Source organism: Enoplosus armatus, chromosome 10 (assembly GCF_043641665.1).
Source record: "Enoplosus armatus isolate fEnoArm2 chromosome 10, fEnoArm2.hap1, whole genome shotgun sequence".
Classification (NCBI taxonomy): Eukaryota; Metazoa; Chordata; class Actinopteri; order Centrarchiformes; family Enoplosidae; genus Enoplosus; species Enoplosus armatus.
In genome coordinates this window covers 5679593-5698657 of record NC_092189.1, presented here as the reverse complement: position 1 = coordinate 5698657, position 19065 = coordinate 5679593, and the positions used below count along the sequence as shown (strand labels likewise).

General features: G+C 41.5%; 2 protein-coding genes across 4 annotated transcripts; one reads left to right on the top strand and one right to left on the bottom strand.

Moving 5' to 3' along the window:
- Positions 1 to 1559: 1559 nt before the first annotated feature.
- On the bottom strand, positions 1560 to 12810 carry ints6l (integrator complex subunit 6 like). 2 transcript variants are annotated; one of them, XM_070913248.1, is made up of 18 exons: positions 12700 to 12810; positions 12503 to 12580; positions 9056 to 9205; positions 7571 to 7660; positions 7245 to 7428; positions 7011 to 7139; positions 6260 to 6423; positions 5699 to 5851; positions 5349 to 5481; positions 4813 to 4907; positions 4589 to 4699; positions 3676 to 3891; positions 3428 to 3554; positions 3109 to 3251; positions 2749 to 2980; positions 2285 to 2662; positions 2073 to 2166; positions 1560 to 1902 (listed from the first exon to the last, which is right to left on the bottom strand). In XM_070913248.1, the coding sequence occupies exons 1-18, from the start codon at positions 12808 to 12810 to the stop codon at positions 1800 to 1802; spliced, it is 2691 nt and encodes an 896-aa protein (XP_070769349.1). In that variant the 3' UTR covers positions 1560 to 1799. The 2 variants fall into 2 exon arrangements, with proteins under 2 accessions (XP_070769349.1, XP_070769350.1); XM_070913249.1 differs by having other exon boundaries at positions 2285 to 2659.
- A 3368-nt stretch (positions 12811 to 16178) lies between these two features.
- On the top strand, positions 16179 to 18984 carry mospd1 (motile sperm domain containing 1). 2 transcript variants are annotated; one of them, XM_070913307.1, is made up of 5 exons: positions 16179 to 16349; positions 16456 to 16531; positions 16796 to 17028; positions 17982 to 18143; positions 18288 to 18984. In XM_070913307.1, exons 1-5 carry the CDS (start codon positions 16196 to 16198, stop codon positions 18317 to 18319), a joined length of 657 nt encoding a protein of 218 aa, XP_070769408.1. In that variant the 5' UTR covers positions 16179 to 16195; the 3' UTR covers positions 18320 to 18984. The 2 variants fall into 2 exon arrangements, with proteins under 2 accessions (XP_070769408.1, XP_070769410.1); XM_070913309.1 differs by lacking the exon at positions 17982 to 18143.
- Positions 18985 to 19065: the final 81 nt, after the last annotated feature.

Below are 19065 nucleotides of genomic sequence, written 5' to 3'. Positions count from 1 at the left end.
ACATCACTTCTAGGTAGAAAAACACACACTGACACACTGAAGAGGATGTACCATTCTACCTGTGGTTTATTTTTTGTTTTGTTAAAAAAAAGGTTCATAAAACTTTAAGTTTTATATATGTATTTAACAGTTTACAAAATTGGCTTTAAACATTTTCATTCAAAATATCTTATACTCTGAAATAAACAAATTCACAAAAATAATCTATATTCCTTATGAACATTAAAAAGTAGTGTACATCTGTCATAAAAACAAGGAAAACAAAGGAGGAGCGCTAACCTGGGTTCATGTAAAGAGCAGCAGAGGGCAGATTACCAGCTGTTAAAGTTCCACAGCAGGTGACTGTCGACTGAGCCGGACAGATGCAGAAATTCCTCCCAACATACTTGTAATTCTGGGAATCAATGGAGTGTTTGTGGTACTGTGGAGGACGATTTACAGGACCCTATGTGTGTGTGTGTGTGTGTGTGTGTTGGAGGAGTAAACTCTAAATGGCTGCTGACCAACAGCTGCATTCACTGAACTCATGTTCTATTGCTGTAATGGCAGGATGATGGCGGATGATGATGCTCAATCAATAAACCAATAAACTCAACTGTCTTGTGGCAGGTATTTCATAGACAAGTCCATTTCCTGTCCAACACAGTAATGTGCAAGTGTGCCAAAACACTGATGCGTCTAAATACTAATGGTGTCCACCAATTTAACCTATAAACAGCACTAATGTGTGGAGTTTGTTTCCAGAACTGTCAAATTAGTAACAAAATGGACCCAATTTGGACATTTAAAAGCCGATTAATGAGGTTAAGACAGACCCGTGTGAAGGTTACCCTTTTGCGGACTAGCAGACTGAATAAATGCTAATTAGGGTTGGGCAATGTGACAATATAAACCATGAGACGAGAGAAATTTGACATCCCATTTATACTGAGGCAACTCTCCCTTTAATATGGCAGTATTGCAGATACAGATTGTTGCCTCAGTGTGATGCAGTACCTTGATTTGTCAGGTATTTTATTGACTGGATAAGCCAAAAGTTTCCATCTAAACATTTTGTCTTCCAATGGTTTCTCGATTGATTTTTCAAGAAAATTGATGCTACATCTCTATTGCTACTGCACCATGAAATTACATATTTCATCCCTATTGCCCAGCCCTAATGCTGATGAATATCAGTATTCGCTGATATGGCTGGAGAAATATTAGATAACAGTATCATTTTGTGGAGATTAGCAGATTAACCATAAATCTACATGAGTGCACAACATTTTAGTACTCGTAGAAAAAATGGTTGCAGTCGTACAAACACTTTTCAGACCAGCTGAAGAAAGGTCTGCTTTTAAAGAATAACAACAACAGGAACGACCCTGTCCGTCCCTCGCTCTGCCATTGATCTGACGGCTTATTGTGTATCTGTCTAACGGAGTGTGTGTGTGTGTGTGTGTGTGTGTGTTTACTGAACAACGTGCCGATACAGACAAAAGCCATATGGATGTTTAAGGCATCTGTCAATTTAAGGAGGATTATATTCAAAGTCTCTTTACTAATCCTCAGTGGATCTGTCCTGAAGGCCCCTCCTCCAGTTAAACCTGCTCTCCGCCTCTAACAGGATGTGATGTAACAGTACATGGACAGTGGGAGTGTCTGCTATCAGTGCATTTGTCCTTTTCCCCCTCCAGTTCCCCAATTTGTCTTTTTGAGGCTAGTCAACAAAGACATCTCTTTTATGGTCAACAAAAGATACTTCAGAGGGGAGAAGCTTCGTTCCCTTTTCTGGTAACAAAGCAAAGATGGCTTCATCACGAACTGCCATGATCATTGGGAAGCAGGGGGCTTGCTTGCGTCTTCTCTACCTCGGCGAGGGCCACCTCCAACTGCTGGATCAGCACCCGCTTCTTAAACCTGCCAGAGAGGAAAAGGAAATTAGAAAGAAGCAAGGAATAAATGAGGAATTGCAATTATACTGGAAATGCATGTTGAGGGATCAAACCACAGGAGATTCATGTTGGGGAACCTGCTTTAAAAGGCTTGTGAAAAGAACTGCAGTGTGGTTATGAGTCATTGTCTCTTACCTGGCAGCCTCTCTGATGGCATGCTGGATGAAGTACCTTTGAACATTAACCGGTCCTCTCACCTGCTGCAGTAGTCTGAGTATTGCCTCATAGTCTGAGGAAAACACACACAGAGATGATGTGACAGCCAAATGTTCCCAATATGACACTTACTTCAGCAGATTACAATAAAAATGAATGTAAGGAGATACACTGCATTGGCTTGTACTCACTTCGCCCAGGTTTGCGGACCTCCTTGATGACCTGACTCCTCAGCTCTGCTTGGGTGCCATCTAGTGGGGCGATGAATATGGTCTCAAGCGCTGCAGGGTCAGCTTCGGTGTCCTCGAGCTGGCTCTGTGGACTCAGTCGCTCACAGTTGTGCTTCTCCTCCAGCGGCTGCTCATCTAGATCTTCCACTAGTGTCTCCTCTGTTATGTTGATGTCCTCTCCCTGATCTGCTGCCACCAGCCCGGCCTTCTCCTCTAGGCTCAGAGGAGGCGGGTTCCCTGCAACAGTGTCCATCTCAGCGGGCCAGATCTCCCCCGACTCTGGCCCAAGAACCCCGTCACCGTTACTCTCAGAGACCACCATGTTGTTGCCGTCCACTCCTGTGGGGGTAACAAATACACATAACTAAGGTATTCCTCTGATCATTCAGTATAACTCTCATGTTCCAGGTACATCTTAATCTCACCTTTGTGCTGTGCGATGGGTTTGAGGAGGTTCTGCTGCCCTTGAACCCCTACCGGACTCTTTCCAACCACCACATGGTTGGTGTTCGCTGGTAGAGTCTGTGGCCGCCGCAGTAACGGGGACATACTCCGCCTTCTCTTCACGCTAGCGCCTGAGTTGGAATCGTTGGAATTTCCTCTTTTCTTATTTTGAGGGCCCGCCACAAACTCATCTGCCTCATCGATCATCATGCCCTGAGACAAACACATGAGAAAACATTAAAGAATGAACGGACTAAATACTGAATGAAGACATCTCTTAAAAACCACATTGTGCATAGGTAACGTGTATTGATCAGTATTTTGTGTTGATATGTTTTTACCTTCTTATCCTGCTTGAAAGGATTCCCAAATGTGTGCAGGCGTTTAGGTTGGTCGGGATCAATCTCTCTCAAAGGAGACGGCATCATTTTGAGGTACTCCTGATAGTTTCCCATCTGAGCCACTGGGATGCTGTGCAGATAGTCTAACAACCACAGGACATGGTATTAGTATTAACAAAACACTGTAGTAACTACACAGGATGTCCTCTTGATTTGTGATTTTTAGGGGGTATTTAGCGATTTAGGCTTGTATCATTCATGTTCATAAATGGCTGCCTCCAACTGAAACTAAAGTAACTTCAACAGTAGGATTTTATACCTTCGTCTTGCCCTCGGATCAGTTTTTGTGACGTCCGCAGCAGATTGGAGCGCATTCGAGTGAGTTGATCCAGAAGGTTCCGTCTTGGGATGTCGTAGGCATTTCGATAAGCTTGAGGTTTTAAATCCTGTGAACACATCAAATCTAATCAGAGAAAACGCACCAAACATTGCACTTTTTCCTTTAACTTTCCCACCCACTCAAAGTATGTCATACTTTTCAGAGATGTCCTGTCTGTCTAAATCTACCTTATTGAGCAGGGCGATCTGGAAGCCAGCAAACTCTTTGAAGTTCATGTCCACCAGGCGAAGGGGCCCCTCTCCGGTGATTCCCTGCAGCAACTGCTTGAAGTCCCGGCGGTGGGCCAGAGAAAGAGAGCTGGAGTGGTTCTTCACCTTTATGCCGGTTTCTTGGGGAGCCTTCTTCCCCACAGACACGATTAGACGATCTGATTCGATCTTTGCCTATATACCGACGGAACAGGGAAAGAAACAACATTTTACAACTGTCTGGTGAGACGCTTCAGTTCACACTGAAATTCGATTTTGGTGGGGTACATTTTTATATGTTGATTCTTTTTAGTCTTTTATGTAAATAATTTCATACTTAAACATTCATGTAAAAAGTATTTATGGTCCGTCACTCATTAGTTCAGCTGTCTGCTCAGCTGTCTGCTGAACTGATGCTGCATTATGTTAGCATCAATATAAAAAGCCCTTCAGCACACAATAGAACAAAGAGGAAGGTTTTGTTTTCCTCATGTTTGGGTGACAAATTGCATCAAATATTCATTTTATGAACATTCATTACAGTGTCAGTGTTGATCATCTGTAAAGCAAAGACATAGCAGACATGACTCTTGTTTCAGTCCAAATTTAAGGGTCAATCGGTTTATGTTTTTCGGTCAATGTTTTACAACTGTATTCAAAATGACTAATAAAAATGCTAATGAAACCTGTGACTGCATTAGAAATCTTTAATAACTTCTGTTTCGTTAATGCCTCATATAACTTAAGTTGTTGCCTTGTGTGTTTAGGTGTTGTCTTCACCCGCCAGGTTCCATCCCATGACATGACATTTTGGAAGAAGAAACACGTCCATGTCTTTGCTCTGAAACTACTAAGTGCTCTGTCTCATGCTCAAGGACACTTGACTCTTTACCTGCTGGCTGAGCTTCTTCAGGTAAGAGATGACACTATAACTCAGGCCACAGTCCATGGTGTCTGCAATAAGATTGGGTGCACCCATCATCCTCAACGCCTTTTTTAAGGGCTGTCAGAAGATAGCAAGAGGAAATTGTGGATGTTAGTCGTGTGTAGAAACAATATAAATGCATGTACTGAATGTGTGCTAAAGGCAGCATAAGGGACATAGTATTTGTTTACCAAGAGGAAGTATGGAGGCATTGTCTTCAGGTACATCTCAAAAGCCTGTCGCCACTTGAGGTTTGGTTTCAGTTTGTGCACTTTAAACAAATCATCTGGAAAGAGACAAAGAAAGGAGGACTGTGTGAGCATAAAGTTTTAGCATTCTGGATCAGTGACCAGTCAGCCATCCACCTGCACCTCCTCCTGCTGCTGCTGCTGCTGCTGCTGCTGCAGGGCTGACTGTTGTACACACATCAATATTCAGGTGGTGAGTCTAAAACGGGCATCAAAACACACACTTCCATTTATCCTTCTAAATACCCCAAAATATCTATCCGTTGCATAACGTTATCAAAGATGAACTGTTCATTAAGTTGCTCTGTTATAAGCCTGTTTCTTGTGATTATGTTTATAGCTAAAGATGATTGGAGGGGGAAAAGATTGCAGATGATGAAGTGACCCAGAAAAGGAAAGCCTTTTAAATTTAATATCAGTTCAGACCTACTGACCCAAAAGTTTTGAGGCCACTGTAAAGAAGTGGTTTACTGTCTTACCGAGGAGTGGGAGAAGGACTGGGTAGTTGTAAGGCATCACAAACAGATTGACACAGGTGAGAGTGGTGCTGGCTTTAAGGTAGCCAAATGGCTGTCCCAGGTCATTTTGCTTCGCACTGCTGGTAACAAACACCTGAGGACAACAAGGAAAATATAGAGTCAAATATTATTTTGTTATTGAGCTTTAAAAGTAAACTTTAGAAAAACCTTTGTAGATTCATGCTGACCAAGCTTCATAAGTCAGGCTCATTACTAATTCACAGCTACCAAAGGACTAACGTCCCAGAGTAAACACAAGTGAAAGTAAAAACAAGCAATAGAGCTGATGGGTGAGTGAATATCTACCATACCTGCCAGCACATGTGTGGGGATTTCCTTTCCAAAATGAACTGGGTGAGCGGAGAAGGCTCCAGTTCATACTTGTCAAAGGGAAGCTTGTCGATCACCATGGGCTCACAGTCCACACAAGAGAAACGCACTACGGGGTGTGCAGAGCGAGGAGGCTGGGAGCAGGAGATGGACATAAGTGAAGAGACTGTTAGACAGTTATCTGTAGTATGGACCATGTGATGTTTTGCAACAGCAACAGATGAATCACAGAATGAGTTTGCGGAGTTGGACACTTGGACACTTGATTATATATTGGTTGTAAGTCAAAGTGACTGACTGATGTTAGACAGAGAAAAAGAGGACTGCCAACAAAAGAGGGAAAGACAGAAAAATATGCGAGACAAGGTCACACAGACACTATAAATAGCAGGGGATAAACAGTGTTGATTCAAAGACAGCCCGGGGTGTCAAAACATATAAGGAAACATCCATACCATAAATCCAGTTCTTTAAGAGGTAACCTGCAGAATGACAGACTAAAGGTGCTGCTGAGATATTTTAAAGCCTCTCTCTCTGCTCACCAGGGTAGGAGAATTCTGGTCCGGCCAGAAGGACTCTGGTATGGGCCAATGCCCGACTGGAACCCCCGTCTTCGGGTTGGGTCGCACATAGATGAGTTTGTGGCAACTGTGCCACGGCTGTTGGCTGAAGGATGACACAGGACGACTTGACTCCACTGAGTTGTCTGTAAAATAAGAAAAAAGGTGCGATATAAGGGAGAGCACATTTCTCAACCAAATGCTGACAAACACAAAACTAAACCTGACTCACTGATATAAATAAGCCTTTCTATCATTTTGTCAGGTACCTCAAATTTGAACTAGAACTTGGAATCTCTCCTTTTACCAGTAAAATGATGTGTGTCAAATTATCTTTCTTCTTAACACAGCCCCATTTTTCATTTGGCAGATCTAGAAAATGCACTCAGTTCTCCTTTTAATGTAAAAGTGCACTGTGGTGATGCAGGATAAGAAGATTCTCTTCTGCTTTCACCTGCTTTACTGCCCACAGTGTCTTTCCTCAAACTGACTGTATGAAATGTGATGAGATAAAGTACTCAGAAAGTAGTGACTAGAGTGCATAAGACTCAGATTCATGTTTTATGCACTTGACTGGGTTAGCAGTGAGTAGTGGAGCAATTTGTGTATACCAAAACTGCAGTTTCTTTTACTGCTGTTCACACATGTTTGTAAATTTGTCCATAACTATGTTGAAATAAGGGTACAGTTGTTGTCCTTGTGTCCATTCAGTGTGCACCATCCAGAAACTCACCTTCCCCAATGAGAGGCGGATCTGGCCCTGTTTTCTCAAAATTAATGACAACACCACTTTGAACCTTTTGGACCAGAGACTCCAGACACTGGTTCAACATCCTCTGTGTCCGCACACAGTACGATCGCCCTGAGAGAAAAACATCATATATAATGGAATGAAGAGTACAGACACAAATAGTGGTGTAAATACAGGACCCACGTTGGGGAACCAAAGTAAAAGAAAAAGCTGAACCTCCAGTGACTTCACACATCTGGGTGATGGCAGACTCGTCTGTGGGGACGCTGCCAAGCTGCTCGTTGTCTGGTGTGGCTGCTCCTGGCAGCCTAAGAACCAACGCAAACAGACGCTGGTCCCAACGAAAGGGCTCTTTGGTCAGCTCACTGCCCGCCAATGGAGAGTTCAGAGGTAGGTGCAGCTAGACAATAGTCAGGGTAAAGAAAGACAAGGATGAAGTGAGAGGAGGTTTATATGTGAAAACTGCCATAGGTCACCGTTTTGCAAACATTACCATTCATGTCATTACACAGTCTAAACAGATCACATCACTACAAACTCACCTCATCTGGCACCCCAGAGCTGTGTGTAAGCTTGTTCCCATCAGTGATAGTGATGATCACAGATGGCTCGAGGAAGAAGGGGTTACGGCCCTGAGAGGGAAACAGTGACATTCAGCAGTTAAATCCAAGTTCAGGCAAACAGTGACCCCATTTATTCTCACTGCTTTCTTTACGTTCCAGACCAAGAACATTGTTTCTGGGCTCTGTGCCTCAAAAAGATTTACATGACCAAAGCCCAAAATGTAACTGGTCTCTTGTGCTTACAGAAATCACAAAATACAGGTATACTGTTTAAACAGAGGTCCACTTCTGAATCAGAATCAGCTTTAAGTATGTGTACACATACAAGGAGTTTTACTACTTTCACACAGTTCCAAGAACATTTTACAGGAAGATGGACAGAAATAGACATACAGCTAAAAACAAGCAGAACGAAGCTAAACAAAGACAGGTTAATGCAGTAATTAGTATGGTATTAGCATTACACCTCTGACAACCTCCTGGATACTAATATGAATTGCGTGTTGCAGCTTGTAATCTTTGCTTTGTGTCAGAATGCATCTGTAAGCTGCAGAGTGTCCTTGTGTTACTCATTAAGGACAGAGGCCTCTACCACTGTGCTGCAGGGGTCAGCCTTGTCTAATTCAAACACCCAGAGAATGCCTAAGTAGATTTACACATACTCGATGCACAGACCTTGGGTCAGTACTTGAGAGTAATCTATCTCAGCCTTCAAGCAGGGCTTTGGAGGAAAGATATGTGTGAAGAGCTGGTGACAGTGCTAACTGAGGCGAGATGGAGTGGATTAAGCTGCAATCCAAAGTCAATATTCTGTCTCCAGGTGAAGGACTAAAGAAATGCCAGCTGAAAGCTTTGTTACAATCATCATCGGAACCTTCATTTATCCAGGGAAAGTCCACATATACTGTATGTGTTGGCTATATCAGGAAAGGGACGCCTAACTCCCTCCAGCTTTTCTTGGACTAAAATCAGTGTCTCTGTTTCTTAGCCTCCTTCTCGGTTCTCTAGTTCTACTGCCACATTATTCTGATGATTTTAAATGTTACAATTCATTTTGGACATGGCCTCACCCGCTTATTCCTTAGAGAAAAAAAGTCAGTAGCAGGACAATCAGACTGAGTCTGTAGTTCACCTGACTCTCAGTTTTCATCTGGCCTGTTTTGACCTATGCCTATAATGGAAATAGTGGTAAAGTCTGTCCAACATTTAAAACCCAAAGGCATCCAGTGTATTATCACTTTGTGAAGACATAAATCTTCACAATCTGAAATAAGGGAATGTTTGGGGTCTTTGCTTGAAAAAAGATTAATTAATTATTATTTTTCTGATGATCGACTAATCAATGAGTTGACTAATTGCAAAAATGACTGTTAAAACTTTCAAAGAAAAACACTGAATAAGGAGAGTGGTTCCACTTTTCTCTTATACCAAAGAAATACATAATAGGATGTTGGCGTCAAATACCTGTCCATAGTTGTCAATGCCTGAGACAAGGCGGTTGAGGTTAAGCAGGTCAAAGGATGTGCGGAGAGCGTGACCTAAAGTCGTCAGCCCAGATGCCTGCAGGTTCTTCAGCTCGCACATGAAGGTGGCATGGTTCTCCTTCCAGCCTGCCTGAAACACACACATAGACAATGTGCTGCTGAATGCACCGCACAGCAGCTACACAGCACAGAAGCAGAGGAGGCCTGGAGTCACAGTGCATGGTGAACAGCCACAAACCAAAATAGATCCACACCCACAGATACCCATGCTTTGTAATTACAACGAAAAACAGAAGGAGTTTTGTTCACTGACAACCACAAACTGATTTATGTCATGCATATGACTGCCACCTTTGGTGAAAGGACTTTTAAATTCTTAGCAACCCATAGAGTCTGTGCAACACGACATGATAGTAACCATTAAATGAGATCAGGTTATGTCAAGCATCTGGAAATAGAAGATAATATTGTTGAAATTCAGGCCCACATTTGAGCTGAATGGTGCTGTTTAAAAAAAGAGTCTAATTTCATACATGACAAGCATCCGAAAATACACTTCCCACTGCTGCCTGTCCTCTGTGACGGAGGTATACTCCCACAGCAGAGGACGTGGGTGTGTAACTGCTCTTGGACTTTTCTCCAGCGGGGTCAAGTACCTTACTGCTGCAGCTTCATGCTTAATCTAAGGATGACCTGCAAGCTTACCACTTCCGCTATCAGGAGAGAGGGAGGGGGACAGGCTAGAGACACAGAGAGAGAGAGATAGAGAGAGAGAGAGAGATGAAGAGTAAGAGAGAGAAAACTTGAAGCCCAGTGAATCAGGCCAGTGGGTAGATTTTTGGATTATCATGGGATATCATTCCAAAGCCATGATTTGGGTGGAATTTCTAGGAAAGTGCAGAGTGTTACACGAATGACGTTAGATAAATATTATACAGTCACACTAGCAACATCACCGCAGCAAAGCTGTACGTGGAAACACATTCACAGGGGTAGTAGCAAAGTAATAACCCAGACACAGACCATCGTGTAGGCCAGTAGAAATATAAGGCTTAGCTTGCACTCAATAATTCAGACTACAGAATATTTCTATTTTCTTCTCGCCCAACCTCCTCTCTCTCCCTCTACATCAACAATTTATCCCCTCTGTAACTGTGCAATCAGAGTAGCCCCATTCAGTACAACCTTGTCCTTTCATCATAATCCTCAGCGCACAAAGCAGGCAGAAAAAACAAAAGGAGAAGGCAACGAGAGGAAGAGGAGTTGAGGACAGACTTTACAACAAGGGAAAAAGCACTTCAGACAGCAGCACCTGGGTGACTATATGTGAGGGAGGAGAATCAGATGTTGGATTATTTGGCTAAGATGTTACACGAGACTATTTGAGTGGGATGCAGCAAGCAGTGATCTGGCTGAATACCACAAGGGTCAATGTCTGAATGAAGTAGGAAGCATCACATGAATGACAGCATCCACTCCTAACATTTTGTCGTGACCCCAGTCCCACACCTACGCCCACAGTAACAGAATAAAAATCCCACAATAATGTTTTAAGTGCTGGGGCAGTGAGCTCAACATGGTCCATTTGGAGGTCAATAAAGAGCCTGACAGTTATTTTGCTCTTAAACAGCTTTAAATATTAACTGACTGTACATCAGTTAAATGGAAAAAAGTCACTATTCAAATTCCTCTGTGCTGTAGTTACATCCAAACAAAATGGGAAGGCTTGTAAAGTGAGTGTTGAAAGTACATTTAATATATTGCACAAAAAAGTAAAGATAAATGTTGTTTGTTTAAAATTCAATTTGAGAAAAAGGAAGTAGTAACTCGTAAACTAGTAAAAATAGCTCGGCTTACCTATCAAAAGTTAGGGTAATATAATTTCATTTTTATATAATATAGTAAAATTAAGTCCAAGTAAAAATGTAAGAAGGCCTTGAACGTTAATAACAGACTAGCCAAAAGTATATTTTAATACATAAATCACAGTGAGACAAATATTTCAACTGATTGTTCAAAACAAAAACTTAATCTAATCAGCTGATAAAATAAAAATAATTTATTTTACACCCTGAAATTGATATTTTACCCGCTCTACTTTTCAACTCACCTCTCCTATACTCTCACTCCTAGCACATGTTTAATTATTCAAACATTTCCCATTTTCTTTGGTGCTTGTATGATAATTAGAAATGCATCCCAAATCCCTGGGAATACAGTATAAACGAAGAGTGTAAAATATCATACTAGGTTATTATATAGTTTCATGAGAGACGGCAATATTGTCACTTCTGGTCTGGTGCTCTTTAAAAAGCTGCAGCTGTTGGAATTGTGCAGTAAAGTACACTGAAAATGAACTTTCAAGAGTATTATAAAAACAAGAAATGTGGAATTAACTAGTCATTACAAGTACCTTTTGATGTGCACTGTGCTTTATAACACATGCCTCTGTATCTATCTTCTAAACCTTTAATCAGCAGCTATTATTATAGATTAAGTAATGAATTGCTTTCCACCTTTAGCAATTTGTAATTTGTATGTGAGGCTTGCAAACAAAAAAATAAGAATTTACAAGGAAAGCAAACTATTCTACATGTCTTCAAGCATTAAGGACATGGGATAAAGTAAGTACTCAGCATATTGTGTTGAGAGTAGTAGAGTGTTGTTTGTAGACAGAGTTAGGAGAGCTAAGAGATTTCTATTACAGACAAGCCACTGAAGCAGGTCAGGGACTTCAGGGGTTCATGTTAGTACTAACGATTGTATTTTATTGGGCATGAAAAGCTCAGAGAGAGATGTGTGCCAGGTCATAAAACAAGCCAATAGATGAGTGGTGAGGATAGCTTTGCTGACAAGGAACCCCTGACATGATTGCAGTGATTCACAGGTTGTATGTTTTTGACTGGGTGTGTGCATGAAAACTAGAGTGTGTGTATGCTGGACCATAATGCTCATAGTATCGGTATGACAAATAATTATCATATGAATTATGATAATTTTCTTATAGCGAACTCACATAAAAAAAATAAAAAATCTCATGATGAAGAGGGCTTATCAACTTTCAGCCCAGATTGGCCAATGGTAAAGCGTGGATGTTGTAAGGGGAGGAGTAGAGGATGATTGGCGGGCTACTTGACCAATCTAGACATTATACTTTCAAAAAAAGAGCGACGTCATAGGCGATAATAAATCTCTCCGCCTCCATCTCAACGCCCGAGACTTTTCTCAACACAAAAGCAAAATGTCCGCTGGATGGTCGGAGGCAGTGCAGCTCCGGGTCTGCGGATATTTGGAGCAAAAAATTGCCGTTTTTCGCCACCGGGACGCCGCCCAACACTGACTACAAACCAGAAGGACAATAAAGGCTCACTGACAGAAAAATACGTTCGACTTGTCAAATGTAAAAATTGTATCAGTTGCTAATTACCTTCACTCCGTATGGTGGATCATCGAATGTAACTAGCATGTACCTGTCGCCTCTACTAGCCGGGTCTCGGGCACGCAGCTGTCAAAAAAGAAAACCAAAACAACATATATTAATTTCGACCAGTCTTGCCCAAGGAACCCTAAGCTCTCCAAAGGTGCATACTTGCTGAAAAAAGTCGGGGTAAAATCATTCTTTACCTTCATAAAGACCTCAACCGCGCCTTTAGCAACGTCCAGATACGTCGTACCCAAATAAGTGCGCTGATTCATAGAGGCGGACGTGTCTAACAGGAAAAGTAAAATAGGCATTTTAAATGTAAAGCCGCGGTTGTATGCTTTTCTAAAATAACTGTTATCCACATATGACCTATCGTGCGGCCAAACAGTTCACACATGTGTGTATATATTTGTTATAATAAGCCCCCCCTCCAGAAGAGGGCCGTTGCCTCTGCTCCCTCTCTATCTGCCTTTCTAGAGCTCTGTCTCAGCTCGCGCTGTTCAACTTCTGCTCCTAACCGAATGGAACGCCCCGCTCCCTCCGCTGCGACGCCATTGGCTGAGCCCGATTTCCACTGACCACGCCCCCTTCCATATATAAATATATAACGAGGTCGAGATGTCTCGTGTATACATCAGTTTACCGTGTTAATTGTATGTGTGCCAAACAGGCGGATATTCAAAAGTATGGTCAGACTCTAGTGTGTTTATGTATATATGTGATCCTTACCATAAAGTTGCCTATCTGCCTGAAACCAGGCAACTGATAATTGTAGCTGTATATATCATATTCATAGACCTGGCATTTTTTGCCAATTCCCTCGCACCCCCCCAACACACACACACACACACACACACCACCTTTCTCTTTCTCTGATTCTCTCTCTCTTGTCACTCTCTTGCTGCGTTCAATGCGCCGCAAAAGGTCCGTCCTTCCGACTCTGAAACACAACATATTAAGAACACGCGCAGTTACAAGGCCTACACTAAGTAAACAAAATATATAAATTGGACATTGTTTAAGTCCATGACTGGAGTGTCAAACTTACGATTTACGCATTTTGTACTGCAATGGCAGAATCAAGAGAAGATACGCTGGAAACAAACAGTAGAATAGAGATAGAACATACACAAATATAAATATTCAAACAGACCACGTAAAACAATAATGGAAGTAAAAGTGTGGAAAGGGCACTTTCACTATCAAGTATCTAAAATCATGAAATGCAAAGCCTGTTCTTCATGTACTCTTATAGTATTAATAATTCCGACAGCACTTGAGAGCAGCATCGCTGTTACGTTATAGTATTCTTGATGTGTCCTTTTAACATTTAATCAAACACCTTACTATTAAATCACGCATAACCACAAACTTGTATTCATTATAAGCGCATACTTTATATCAAAAGAGATTCGAAAAAAATACCTCACAGATTTAAAGGTCAGTGGAAAGTCATAGTTGATGAAGGTTTTTCTGATTACAGTACACTGCATGTACAAAACTATGTACCATTGCACTTGTTTTTTTTATTTGCTGCCACTAACACCTTTTTTTGCATGTCTAGCATGCAGAGACAATTTAACACCAACCTGGCTCTGAATTTATAGTTAATGCTTTTAGTTTTTTTCTGTCTGCGCAAGGTCAAAAATCCTGGTAAACAATGATAGCCTTTCGTGAACATCGTGGTTGATATTTGCTAGTTGCTATATTTGAGCAAAATTTTGTGCTACTTTATACACTATGATAATCAGGACTTATCAATTTAGTAAAGTTAATACCTCAAAGTATTGCGCAAATGTAATGTGCGTAGATTGGGGCGTTTATACACTCCTATTTTCATAGTTGGGACATGGAAAGTTGTTATAAACACATTCCTTGCTTGGAACATCTTTACGTCCGCTTTGTTGACGTCTTGCACGTTCTCTTTCGCCCTCCGCCATCCCAGCATGCACTGCGAGGTCTGCAGTATATTATTGACAAAGAAAAAAAGGCTTGAGAGAAACAACAACAGGGTGGAATCAGAAGCACAAACCCTGGTGTTAGCTCTAACGTTACCCGAACCCGCGTGCTGACAACAAGGTAAAGTCTCACTCTCAGTTTTATCTTCAAATAAACAAACTCTTTGTTTTATTTTCTGTAATGTCACTGCGTGTGGACAACGTTAAGTGGCTATCAGCTAACATCTGGGATTGTCCTAGTCGGCTAACGCTAGCCAACGTTAACACTACTGAACAGCGTTAGCATTACACTATAACGATATGTTATTACAGTGTCAGAGCAAGCAAATGCCGTCAAACTGTAGGGTTCAGATTAACCAAAGGTATCGCTAATTTTATAACCAATACATTTGCATAAAGACCTCGTGTCTTATGTCTGTTTACGTTGTCACCTACGATTACACTGCAGTTTAAAGGCAGCTTTCATTTTATGCTTAACATGAAAATACGAATATAAAGTTGGCTAGATAGCTAAATCATGAGACAGTGTGGCTCAGATAGTAAAAAAAAAACAAAAAAAACACTTGACTAAAGCTTTGTTGCTGCAAATATAAGGAATTAATTGTGATTTTTATGTGTACGTGGAGAACAAAAAATGTTGCGACACCGCGAGCCTGGTCCCTCGAGCTCTACCGTAACCATGTAAACACACAGCAACACGTGACCAGCCACATGGCGTTCACCTCTTACAGTTTGCCATGTTGAACTCCAGTTATTTAAACTTAAGTTTCATTAATTAAATTCCCTTCTTTTATTGCTCTGCTCTGCCTTTAACTCGTACTGAATTTATCTTCTTTGGCTGGAAAACTCATCCAAATACTTCACCTGGAAAGCGATAGGACTAGGGTCCAAAGACAGAGGGTGTCATATGCTGCACAGATTGTAAAGCCCCTTGAGGCAAATTTGTGATATTGGGCTGTATAAATAACGTTGACTTGACTTGACCGTGCCCCCATTAAAATCCTGCATTCAGAGTTACATTAAATTAGTGTTAGCAATTAATTGTACAGTTTTAAAGGATGGTCCCTTTAGAGTTAATCATAGTATGCATTACCTTGCATAAGCAGTATTTTTATGTATATGATGTAACTGCTTAATTTACTTCTTAATGTTTTAAATCAGAGCTAGACAGATAGATCAGCCAGCTGAAATATGACCAGATCATAACTCATTACAGATATAAGAGTATCAGTATATATGGTAGTCTATAACAAATTACAGTTCTGAAATGACAACAATATATTTAAGGTGGTGGAAACAGTGTTACATAGTTTATCATTGATATTGGTAGTGGCTTCTAAAATCCAGTATCAGTTTGGCTCTAGTTGAAACCTTTAAAGTGCATCATATGAGTTTCATTGTATTTGTCACATGAAAAATATTAAAGTGCAAAGTAACTAGAAACAACAGATGTTGGATACATAAATGGAATAACATGCAATATTTCCTCATGTAATGAGATGGAACAAAAAAATGTCACAAAATGTAAATAGGTGGCATGCCAGTGCCTCTTGAGAAAGTGTATTTTACTATTCATCACCTGTGTCGCTTCACAGTACCGTGCCATGGCCCTGAGGCGATGAGAGCGGGAAGTGGCATTTCCACCTAAAGGGACCACAGCTTGATAGTTTGTGGAGAGCGGGGTGGGGGGGCCCAGGCAGACCGTGGACGGGGAAGGGGAAGAGCTCAGCTGGAGCAAATGCAGCAGCAGCATCGACAGCCTGAGCTGGTGGAAGGAAGCCTTCCTGTGTTCGTGTTCCCCACTGAGCTCGTCTTCTACGCAGATGAGCAGACGTCTCACAAGCAGGTGCTCACCCTCTACAACCCCTATGAGTTCGCCCTCAAGTTTAAAGGTCAGTTGGCACAGCAAAACACAATCTATTTAGTTTTCCATGTATCATTTTTGGTATATATTCCAGATTGTCTTGCTAATCTGTGTGTTGTTTTTCTTTTTATCAGTGCTGTGCACAGCGCCAAACAAGTACACTGTGGTGGATGCCACCGGAGCTGTCAAGCCACAGTGTTGTGTTGACATGTGAGTTTGTTTTTGTGTATAAGACTCATTATTTTTCATGCAGTGGTATTTTTCATGCAGTGGTATAGGGAGTAAATTTCTTATTTGTGAGCTTGTTCTCTGGATTCCTGTCCATGTCTATATTGTTTATAGCTTACTTTACTTAATATTAACCTGTTGGTTTGTTGGGCAGTTTTGAATGTTTTCAGTCAGATGGTTGTTAATACAGCTGACTTTCCCATCTGGCCAAGTAACAAGTCTATCTCCCTCTCTATGTCCACACAGAGTAATCAGACACAGAGATGTGCGTGCATGTCATTATGGGGTGTACGACAAGTTCCGACTGCAGGTGTCAGAGCAGAGTCAGCGGAAAGCTCTGGGTCGCAAAGAGGTGACTGCTACGCTCCGTCCCTCAGCCTCGCAGGAGCCGCCCAGCCCCCGGCCCCAAGATGAGGAGCGCAGAATCAAAGAGCAGTTTGCAGACAGCGAGTTTTTTGAACAGACTGCGTTTCAGACAGGTAGGACGGAGGACTGTTGTGTGGTGTCACCACTAGATGGAGCCAAATGCTCATAAACTCAAATATAAGAACTTTTTACCATTTACAGGACATGGTGCGTTGTATTGCTTTTTGTGGCGTATGATTTCACCTATCTTATCTTATCTAGTATGAAAAAATCTACTCGTCTCACAAACAAAGTATGACAATAATAACACAATAATGCACAAATTGTAATCATCTCCTGATTCACATTTGATTCACACTAGTGTCATTTTTCGCTGATGCCAGGTTTACCTGCATCCTGCTCAGGTAACGCATACGTAGTTGCATATTTTTGTGTAAAACAAAACATAACCTTTATGCAGTCAAAGCAATAGGAAAACAGTTGTGCAGGTAATCACTCTCAGGCTGTCGCTCTCATTGCATGTAAGATAACATTTATCTTCATTTTATGTGTATGCTGCAACTGCATTTACCAACACACCAATACTGAAGTATTACTAGCCACTATTCTCTTGTATCAACACATACACACATTTTTTTGCTATTCTGAGCGCATCCATGTCATAAACTCTGTCTGATCGTGGGGTTGTATAGCTGCAACTTTCTTCAAGCTCTAACTTTGCCATAACATTTTGTTAAAGGATATAAGTCTGGTGATTTTTTTTATGTATCTTGTATTGTCAACATATACTGTGAAAAGAGCAAACAATGCCTGATGCATATTATTCCTCTCTGCCTATTAAACAATAAAAGCACATCAGTGTGCCACACCTTTGCACTGGGTAACATTTTCCTGCATTACCGTGAATATGGGCACTGTAGTCCTTTCCACACACAAGTCTGCTGCTGTAAACACTCAATAGAGCACAGAATCTGTGCTAGAAAATAGTCCCCCAAGAAATACACTGTGTGTGTGTGTGTGTGTGTGTGTGTGTGTGTGTGTGTGTGTGTGCGCGCGCGCCTGACAGAGAGCCGTCCTGTTGCTGGAGGCCCCAGTCTGCTGACGGTGCTGCTTGGGCTGGTGTGTATGGCCGCCCTGATGCTCCCGACCCTGGGGGAGCAAGAATCTACTGTGCCTGTCTACCTCCACTTAAGTGTTAACAAGAAACTTGTAGCTGCTTATGTTCTCGGTAAGTACAAAAAAGAAACATGCAAACTTGTGCAATTGGCTAGGATAGATATAGGTTTGTTTGAACTCCACTGATATTGTTTATGAAATCACATTTTTGAAAGAGCAAGTGCTGAAGTGTACAATATCTTGTTGCTTGCTGCAGGTCTTCTTACAATGGTCATCCTACGCACATGAAGTGCTGTGAGCTGAGAGGAGGAGGAGGAGAGATGATCAAAAGACGAGAACGTTCTCACACCGGAGGCACAACTATGCTTCAATGAGTACAGCTGACAGCAGGGGGGGGCGGGGTACTTACTCACCCCGTCTCCCTGAAAAATACATTTTTAGTATACTTATTTTCAAATCTACATATTTGTGTTACCACATAATTTGACACAATACTGAACTGATGCAAAAAGCAGAGACCTCCAGTGTGAAGGTCACAGAGTGGGAGATGCCCCCGAGCAGGGCCTGTGAAGAAGCATGAGGCCATTCTCATGTTCTCATGCGTCTGTATTACTATTGCCATTATCTAACAGAATATGGTCAACGTTGAGTGTGAAGGAATCTACATGCAAACATGATACATGTATATAAAGCCATTCAAATTTTGTTATGGTATTCACCTGTAACCATCATTCTATTGATGTTTTAAAGCATTTTTTAGAGTAGACTGAGGACTAAATGCAGTTATTTGCATGTGTGGATACCCTTTATCTGAATGAGTTATTTTTTATTTTTCCAGCAGTATGATACTTTTACATGTCACCAAAGGAAATATCTTCTTTTGAAGACAATGCTTTGTTCGCCATACTATATCAATGCTCCGTCAAACGTTTAATAAAGTCTCAATACAGCCATGTGGTTTGAGTTGGGTCAGGAAGGTGTGGAGCACATCACATGACAATAAGGCCACTGTTAGCTGTCTGATGATGGTTGCT

Coding starts and splice junctions, on each gene's coding strand:
- ints6l (XM_070913248.1), bottom strand. CDS start 12,810: ATGCCTATTTTACTTTTCCTGTTAGACACGTCCGCCTCTATGAATCAG. Junction 9,206..12,502: donor ATCCACCATACGGAGTGAAG/GTAATTAGCAAC, acceptor TGTGTGTTTCAG/GCAGGCTGGAAGGAGAACCA. Junction 3,892..4,588: donor TGAAGAAGCTCAGCCAGCAG/GTAAAGAGTCAA, acceptor GTCGGTATATAG/GCAAAGATCGAATCAGATCG.
- mospd1 (XM_070913307.1), top strand. CDS start 16,196: ATGCAGCAGCAGCATCGACAGCCTGAGCTGGTGGAAGGAAGCCTTCCT. Junction 16,350..16,455: donor GTTCGCCCTCAAGTTTAAAG/GTCAGTTGGCAC, acceptor TCTTTTTATCAG/TGCTGTGCACAGCGCCAAAC. Junction 17,029..17,981: donor ACAGACTGCGTTTCAGACAG/GTAGGACGGAGG, acceptor CGCGCCTGACAG/AGAGCCGTCCTGTTGCTGGA.